This window comes from Erinaceus europaeus, chromosome 15, assembly GCF_950295315.1.
Source record: "Erinaceus europaeus chromosome 15, mEriEur2.1, whole genome shotgun sequence".
Lineage (NCBI taxonomy): Eukaryota > Metazoa > Chordata > Mammalia > Eulipotyphla > Erinaceidae > Erinaceus > Erinaceus europaeus.
In genome coordinates, this window is record NC_080176.1 from 340,313 (window position 1) to 349,364 (window position 9,052).

A 9,052-nucleotide genomic window follows, 5' to 3' on the forward strand; every position below is an offset into this window, starting at 1 on the left:
CCTCATCTCTCTACAGGCTTGCTCTCCACAGCAGAAGCTACTCCCCCCACGCTTTAGTGAGCTTGCTCAGAATTAAAGGATAAGAGTTTCCACAGCCAGGGCTCAGGCGGTATAGCACACGGACACAAAGCACAAGGACCGCTTAAAGATCTCGGTTCGAGCCCCCGGCTCTCCACCTGTATGGGGAGTCGCTTCACAGGCGGTGAGGCAGGTGTGCAGGTGTGCGTCTTTCTCTCCCTGTCTTCCCCTCCTCTCTCCATTTCTCTCTGTCCTATCCAATAACGAACGACATCAACAACAACAACAATAACCACAACAAGGCAACAACAACAAGGGCAACAAAAGGGGGGGGGGAATGGCCTCCAGGAGCAGTGGATTCATGGTGCAGGCACTGAGCCCAGCAATAACCCTGGAAGCAAAAAATAAAAAATAAAAAATAAAAAGAGTATCCACAGCTACAGTAACAAGACTTATACTGGAGGAGCCCAGGAGGTGGTACAGTGGTTAAAATGTCTGACCTGTGAGCATGAGGTCCCACGTTTGATCCCTGGCACTGCATGTGCTAACGTGATATTCCGATTCTCTGTCCTTCATTAACAGGAAAGGGGAAAAAAAGATTTCTGGGGGCTGGACAGTGGCACACCTGCTTAAGTGCACACATTACTATGAGTATGGAGAAGACCCTGGGTTCGAGCCCCTGCTCCCTATATGCAGAGGGACGTTTCACAAGCAATTAAGCAGGTATGCAGGCAGGACTATCTCCATCTCTCCCTGTCTTCCCTTCCTCTTTGTCCTATCCAATTAAAAAATAGACTTAAAAGGAGGGGGGATGACCATCAGGTGGATTTGTAGTGTTGGCACCGAGCCCCAGTGATAACCTTGGTGGTAGGAAAAAAAAATTCTGCAAGAAAATCAACTCAGCTTTGAGAAAACATTAAGTTACTAGCTGGACCAAGTCTGCACTTTCTTAGTGTAAGCAAGGCATTTCAGCAAAAGTAATGATGAGATAAAGTCCCCACCGTTCCGGATATCTGACATAGTCCACAGGTCAATAATGAAGAGGAACAGAAATCACATATTAGTTGGCCAACAGACTACGGGGACCCGAGGATGTCAGGAGGCGGCAGAAGCAGAGACAGGTCTTGGCTGAGGCAGCATCCCATCAAATTAGCGAGAACTAACGAGGCCGGGACTTGTTCACGCGTCTGCACTCAAACGGCGTGAAATCACCACAGGAGTCGGCTAAGAGGCCGGCCAAGGAAATGAAGATGCGATATACTTAACCCAAAGGGAGGCAGAAAAGGAACGAAAACCAGAAGGCACAAATGGCAAGCAAGTAGCCGGAAGACAGACTGACACCCAGAATCACATCAAGTTATATGTTGTCTGAAAGAAACACCCCCCCCCCCCCCCCCCAATCAGAGAACTGATCAGCTCTGGCTTTTGGTGGTGTGAGGGACTGAACCTGGGACTCTGGACCCTCAGGCACAAGAGTCTCTTTGCAGAACCATTATGCTACCTACCCCCTAAAAGAGACATTTTGGACATGCACAGCGGCTGGAGAGATGGTGCTGGACTTACTGACATGAGGTCCCGAGTTGGATCCCTGACTTGGCATGTGCCAGAGTGAAGTTCTGGGTCACCCTCTCATTAATAACTGAACGTTAGAAAAAATAATAGACATGATGGCACAGGATGAAAGCAAAAGCACAGGGGAAAACACCTACGTAGCAGTCTAAGAAAGTTGGAAGTGCCAGATAGGTATCACTGGGTAGGGTATGCACCCTGCCACGTTCCAGGCCCAAGACAGCCCCAGCACCACACAAGAGTGCCACAGCATGGGGGGAAGCTCCAGAGCTGGAATGTACTCCCCCTCACTGGAGTAATTCACTAAACAAGTGATAAGTCAGTGGGGTATATACTCTTACAATTACGTTACCTACCAAGTGATCTTTAAAAGAACTGATACATACTATATATTTAAGTCTCAGTAAACTTGTTAAAAGCAGCCATACTAAGTGACAGTCTGTAAGCAGTCAGTCAAATATTTAGAACCAAAACAGAAAACATATAAACACCTAAGACCTTAGTTAAGCCAAAAAGCCTTGAAAGACAGTTCCACACTTTCCTCGGTAACCAGTGTCGACGTCCTGAATTACATAGGCAATTTTAAACATATAACTTTAACCAAAAGCTGGATTAGAAGTTGGAGCAAACGGTGTTGAGGCTTATGCAAAAAACTCTCATGCGTGAGGCATCAGAGGCCCCAGGCTCAATCCCCCACATCACCGTAAGTGAGAGATGAGTAGCACTCTTCTCAAAAAACACTGGGAGTAAACATCCCTTCCTGGAAATGACTCTGACCCTTCGACCAAGGAGCTCTGCCGCGTGTCTCCAGGGCCTGAACACCTACCTCTGCCGCTCGCACGGTGACTGGAGGGAAAGCTCCTGCAGCAAGTCACCAGCTCCAGGTGCTAAGAGGGCACAGCGACAGACAGGGTGCACTCTCAGGGTGCTCCCGGCTTTCGTTAACTATTTATGTATGTGATAGGACAGAGAAAACGTGAGAGCAAAGGGACGACAGAGAAACACCACTAGTGAAGCTGCAGAGACGGGGGGCTTGAACCCAGGTCCTCAAACACTGTGATGTGTGTGCTCCACCCTGAGCACCACCGCCTGCCCCTGAAGGCTGCTAACAAGACACAGTACAGCTGTGCCGCTTGGAGACCTTAACGAGGTGACGGAAGCTCCTGTGACAGGTGGTAGGCAGGGTCTGAGCGGGGTGCAGAGATAGCTGTGCCCACAAGCTGTGGCAGAGAAGCAGCAAGGCCAGCTTCAGGGCTGCAGAATTCTGTCTGCTCCTTGTGGGTGCTGCTTTGCTACTGTTGAGAGCTGAGGTTAAGACAGCCTGGTGGGCAGTGTTGCCCTACTGCAACCCCGGCCCTCAGCCCAGCTGGAGTCCCTGGAGGACGCCAGCCAATAAAGCAAAGGGCCCATGAAGAGCAAAGGTCAGCAAGGCACCAGCCGAATGGCCCCAGGCGCCATCTAACTCTTCCCTTTGCTAAAGGCTTTGGAAAAGCTCGACCTAGAGCAAGGATTTCCTGCAGCTTTTATGTCTACGACTCAGATAGGTAAAAACAAACAAACAAACAAAAACAGCTGCATACAAGAAAGGCCTTTTCTAACTCTGGATTTGTGCCTAAGATTCAGACCCTACAACTGCCAGAGGCTCTGAAGCAACTTTCAAAGTCCAAGACAAATACCTGTGATTTAGCTGTGCGACTGCACAAAACACCCGCCCTACAAGTCAGAATCAGAGCAGAGCAGGAAGAAATCACAGAGCTTCCATGGAGAGAGTCAGGCGGAAATAGCACCAAGATCAAACACCCTGAAATACACCGGTTTCAACCGCAAGCCTTTTTTATACGGACCGATCTGAACTCAGAGAAGCGGCAGATACTGAAGAGGGCTGTCACTTATGTCAGGACTGCGACGACCAACAAAGATTTACTCTAGCAAGAAAGAAAGAAGAAAGAAGACATATGCTCTTAACGTTCAGTCCTCGTAATGCAAAGCTCTTAAAAATAAAAGAGGAAAAGGGGACATAAATGGTACGCACTGGTTGTACAGTGATGCCATTTTTTTAAAATTTTATATTTACTTATTCCCTTGTTGTCCTTGTTGTTTTATTGTAGTTATTACTGATGTCATCATTGTTGGATAGGACAGAGAGAAATGGAGAGAGGAGGGGAAGACAGAGAGGGGGAGAGAAAGAAAGACAGACACCTGCAGACCTGCTTCACCACCTGTGAAGCGACTCCCCTGCAGGTGGGGAGCCGGGGGCTCGAACCGGGATCCTTACGCCGGTCCCTGCGCTTTGCGCCACGTGTGCGTAACCCGCTGCGCTACCGCCCGCCTCCCCAGTGATGCCATTTTTAAATAAGTCCGGTCTAATTAACCGGCAGAGCAGAAGGGGACTGAGCAGGCTCACGCCTGAAGGAGATGTAATCCTGGCTTTGTCTGATCTGCTAGCTGCCTTTCACTCTTTTCTCCCCTGCAACCACAAAGGACTTTGCTATCAGGAGTCATGTGCTTCAGAGCAAACACTAAACACCATTTTCACTGAAGGACAAGCTGACAGAAACAGTTTCCCCACCCTTCTGAGGTGGGAGGATCCCCTTTCTAATTTGATCATCTACCTTGTCAAATGCCTTGTCTATTTTCGCCAGAAGGAACAGGATAAAGAACAAGGGTTAAGAGTCTAGCTCCCAGGGCTGGGGAGACAGCATAAATGTCACGCCGAAGACTCTCCTGCATGAGGCTCTGAGGTCCCACACTCAATGCCCAGCACTGTCAGTCTGAGCTGAACAGGGCTTTGGTCGCTCTAATAGACCTCTCAAAAAGAAGTAAAAACTAGTCTAGTTCCTGACAATAAAGGAAGCAAATCCGGTGGGTGTGACTCGGGCCAAGCTGTGTAGCACGTGTCCTGGGGAAGGAGCATGGCACAGCAGGCGAGCCCTGAGCCCCACACCTTCAGCGGCACGCAGCTGGAGTTCTCAAGCAGGTCACTTTGTTGGGGGTGGGCACAAGGGCCAGCGTGGGAGACATTCTGGTTGTCTTCTCTGGGGGAGGTGAGCTTTGCTAGTGGCATCTAGTGGGTAAAAGCCAAGAAGGTTGCTAAACACCCTACGCTGGACGGGATACACCCCATTCTCTCAGTTTCACGTGAAGCTTTCTCTCACGTGTGGATAATCTCAACAAGCCTGATGGGGAGGTCAGGGAGAAGGGGACGGTGAGCGGCTCTCCGTGTGACCCAGAAGGTGGTGCAGTGAGTAAAGAGCCGGAGCAGGAAGCGTGAGGTCTGACTCTGATCCCCAGCATACGGGCCGTAGCTGGTGTTTTCTCTCAACACAAACAAATACACGTGCCCGGGGTAGCGGAGCACCCACTAGAGCACACGTGTCAGGATGTACAAGCACTCCTAGGCCCCGCCCGCCTGCAAGGGGGAAGCTTCACAAGGGCCGCAGGTCTCTCTCCCCCACTTACCCTTTGCTCTCAATTTCTCTACCTCTCTCCAATACGTACGTAAACAAAATCTTTAAAAACCAACAATAAGCCACCTGGGAGGGCGCCTGCTTCGCCATGTCCACGGCCCAGGCCAGCAGCCCACGTGGGAGCGCTACACTGCCGAAGCGAGCTCCAGTGCTGCGGCCTCTCCCTCGGCCTCCGCCGGCCTCCCTGACAAAGCGAGCCCAGAGAAGGGAAGCCCAGCAGAGGGTAAAGCAGTGTGTTCTGCGGGCCTGCATGACAAAAATCTGCACACGCAGGGAGCTGGGGTCGGCTGCGGAGCACCACGCAGAGAAGCTTCACAAGCAGCGCGTGGGCTCCCTGCTGCCTTTGCTCCTTCCTCGGCCCCTCTGCCTCTCACCTATGGGGAGGTGGCAGAGTCACACAGTGTGAAACTCCAGGGGAGTCCTTGGCAGCAAAAACAAACCGCTAAAGTGAAGTAAGTGAAGATGTGGCGGGACGCACCCTGAGAGCCGGCACACTGGACAGAGTTGGGTTTGGAAGCGTCAAGTCCTGAGTTCTACCCCCAACATCCCGTGTGCCGGAGTGCTGCCCTATTTCCTCTCTCTCCTGTCAACATATCAAGAAATCTTTTAAAAACCCTTGCTGGACTTGTGTGCATGAGTCTAACTCCCCCCACCGCCCCCGTCAGAGTGACGCGGTCTGGTTCTGTCACAAAAATTTCAAAAAGTAGAAAAAATTCCGAGTTGAACTCTTCCATCCCAGCGAGCGACAACAGAGGCTGCTCTGCTGAGCTTGCTCGCCAGGTAACTGCGGCTCCCGGCCCTCTGCCAGCCGGGGACAGCAGGTGCCGCGGCCGGGCCCAGCACCTCCTCCCTGCCTCGACACCTCCTGCCCATCCCCGTCCCCGTCCCCCCTGCCCCGTCCCCTCCTGCCCCGTCCCCCCTGCCCCGTCCCCGTCCCCTCTGCCCCGTCCCCCCTGCCCCGTCCCCTCCTGCCCCGTCCCCCCTGCCCCGTCCCCTCCTGCCCCGTCCCCCCTGCCCCGTCCCCTCTGCCCCGTCACGTCCCCTGCCCCGTCCCGTCCCCTGTCCCGTCCCCCCTGCCCTGTCCCCTCCTGCCCCGTCCCCGTCCCCCCCTGACCCGTCCCCTCCTGCCCCGTCCCCCCTGGCCCCTCCCCTCTGCCCCGTCCCCGTCCCCTCTGCCCCGTCACGTCCCCGTCCCCTCTGCCCCGTCACGTCCCCATCCCCTGCCCCGTCCCGTCCCCCGTCCCCTCCTGCCCCGTCCCGTCCCCCGTCCCCTCCTGCCCCGTCCCCGTCCCCTCTGCCCCGTCACGTCCCCTGCCCCGTCCCGTCCCCTGTCCCGTCCCCCCTGCCCCGTCCCCTCCTGCCCCGTCCCCGTCCCCCCTGCCCCGTCCCCGTCCCCCCTGCCCCGTCCCCGTCCCCCCTGCCCCGTCCCCGTCCCCCCTGCCCCGTCCCCGTCCCCCCTGCCCCGTCCCCGTCCCCTCCTGCCCCGTCCCCGTCCCCCCTGCCCCGTCCCCGTCCCCTCCTGCCCCGTCCCCGTCCCCTCCTGCCCCGTCCCCGTCCCCCCCTGCCCCGTCCCCCCTGGCCCCTCCCCTCTGCCCCCCGTCCCCTCTGCCCCGTCACGTCCCCATCCCCTGCCCCGTCCCGTCCCCCGTCCCGTCCCCCCTGCCCCGTCCCCCCCTGCCCCGTCCCCCCTGCCCCGTCCCCGTCCCCCCTTACCCGTCCCCGTCCCCCCTGCCCCGTCCCCCCCTGCCCCGTCCCCCCCTGCCCCGTCCCCTCCTGCCCCGTCCCCCCTGCCCCGTCCCCGTCCCCTCTGCCCCGTCACGTCCCCTGCCCCGTCCCGTCCCCTGTCCCGTCCCCCCTGCCCCGTCCCCTCCTGCCCCGTCCCCGTCCCCCCTGCCCCGTCCCCGTCCCCCCTGCCCCGTCCCCGTCCCCCCTGCCCCGTCCCCGTCCCCCCTGCCCCGCCCCCGTCCCCTCTGCCCCGTCCCCGTCCCCCCTGCCCCGTCCCCGTCCCCCCTGCCCCGCCCCCGTCCCCTCTGCCCCGTCCCCCCTGCCCCGCCCCCGTCCCCCCTGCCCCGTCCCCCCCTGCCCCGTCCCCCCTGCCCCGTCCCCTCCTGCCCCGTCCCCCCTGCCCCGTCCCCCCTGCCCCGTCCCCTCCTGCCCCGTCCCCCCTGCCCCGTCCCCTCCTGCCCCGTCCCCGTCCCCCCTGCCCCGTCCCCTCCTGCCCCGTCCCCGTCCCCCCTGCCCCGTCCCCGTCCCCCCTGCCCCGTCCCCGTCCCCCCTGCCCCGTCCCCTCCTGCCCCGTCCCCGTCCCCCCTGCCCCGTCCCCCGCCCCGTCCCGTCCCGTCCCCGTCCCCTGCCCCGTCCCCCGCCCCGTCCCGTCCCCGTCCCCGCCCGCACGGCCCTCGAGCCCCCGCGTGGCCTCCGCAGGAGCCTCGGCGCCCACTGCAGCTGCGCCCTGGAGCGGGGTCCCCGCGGGCCGGCGGCGCAGGCGGACAGGCGACAGGTGCCGGGAGGCCGGGCCGACCCCGCGGCCGCTCACCTGCAGGTGAACTTGAGGGCGAGGAGCAGCGCGCAGCCGAGCGCCACGGCCACGCACAGCAGCTCGGGCCGCCGGCGCGCCATGAGGGAGGCGCCGCGCAGCCCGCGCCCGAGCCGCGCCGCCGGGCTGGGGGAGCCGGAGCCCGCGGGGACGCCGCCGCCCTCGTCCTGCGCGTCGCCGCCGCCGCCGCCGCCGCCGCCGCGGCCTCCGCATTCCGACATCACATGCTCCCGGACGCCGGCTTTATACCGCCGCCGCAGGCCGAGCGCCCGCCGGCCCGCCGCCGCCAGCCCCAGCGCCGCGCCCGCTAACCCGCGACCTCCACGTCAGCCCCGCCGCCGCCGCGCCGCCCGCCCGCCCCCGCGGCTCCGCCCCCTGGGCCGCCGAGCCTGCGCCGACTCGCGCGCCCCACGGCCGCCCCGCCATCTTCACCCCGCAGGCCCCGCCCCCTCGCAGTGCGCACGCGCGAACTCCGGCTCCCCGCTGTCTCCATCCCGCAGGCCCCGCCCCCTCGCAATGAGCATGCGCGGAATCCGGCTCCCCGCCTATGGGCTTCGCTCACGCCTAGTGAGCATGCGCAAACTCCCGCTGCCCTCGGCCAACCCGGTCCCCTCGCAGTGAGCACGCGCGAACTCCGGCTCCCCGCTGTCTCCACCCCGCAGGCCCCGCCCCCTCGCAATGAGCATGCGCGGAATCCGGCTCCCCTCCTATGGGCTTCGCCCACGCCCAGTGAGCATGCAGCGCAAACTCCCGCTGCCCTCGGCCAGCCCCCGTCCCCTCGCAGTGAGCATGCGCGGAATCCGCCTCCCCTCCTATAGGCTTCGCCCACGCCCAGTGAGCATGCGCAAACTCCGGCTGCCCTCAGCCATCCCGGTCCCCTCGCAGTGAGCACGCGCGAACTCCGGCTCCCCGCTGTCTCCACCCCGCAGGCCCCGGCCCCGCCAGTGAGCATGCGCGAACTCACTCCGTAGGGCCTGCCCCTCCAAGTGAGCATGCAGAACTCGGGCTCCCCGCCGCCTTCGCTTGGCAGATCCCCGTTCCTCTCAGTGAGCATGTGCGAACTTGCTCTGCTTCCCCACAGCTCTATCTTGGCGTTACTCTCGATCGCACCCTGTCATTTCACGAACATCTCATAAAAACTGCAGCAAAGGTGGGCGCGAGGAATCACATCATTGCAAGACTGGCCAGCTCCTCATGGGGCGCGAGCGCTTCCACACTGTGATCATCATCTCTGGCATGATGCTATTCCGCTGCAGAATACTGTGCCCCAGGATGGTTCCGTAGCCCCCATGTCCACTTGGTCGATTCCAAATTATATTCCTCCATGAGGATAATTTCTGGAACCATCCATTCCACCCCGGTTCCATGGCTGCCAGTTCTTAGCAACATCGCCCCGCCAGATATTCGTCGGGATGCGGCATCATCTAAGTTCATTTCCCACGTCTACACTCGACCGGACCTG

At 59.9% G+C, this 9,052-nt stretch overlaps 1 protein-coding gene across 10 annotated transcripts in view; it reads right to left on the bottom strand.

Annotated features, from left to right (window-relative positions):
* Positions 1 to 8,546, bottom strand: part of TXNDC11 (thioredoxin domain containing 11) — a 54,670-nt gene extending 46,124 nt beyond the window's left edge. For 9 of the 10 annotated variants that reach the window (XM_060172362.1, XM_060172354.1, XM_060172361.1 and 6 more), the window contains exon 1: positions 7,591 to 7,993. In XM_060172362.1, coding sequence (XP_060028345.1) covers positions 7,591 to 7,803 — 213 coding nt within the window. In that variant the 5' untranslated portion in view covers positions 7,804 to 7,993. Of the gene's footprint in view, positions 1 to 7,590; positions 7,994 to 8,512 lie in introns of those variants that run through there. The other variant, XM_060172359.1, reaches the window with a different exon arrangement.
* Positions 8,547 to 9,052: the final 506 nt, after the last annotated feature.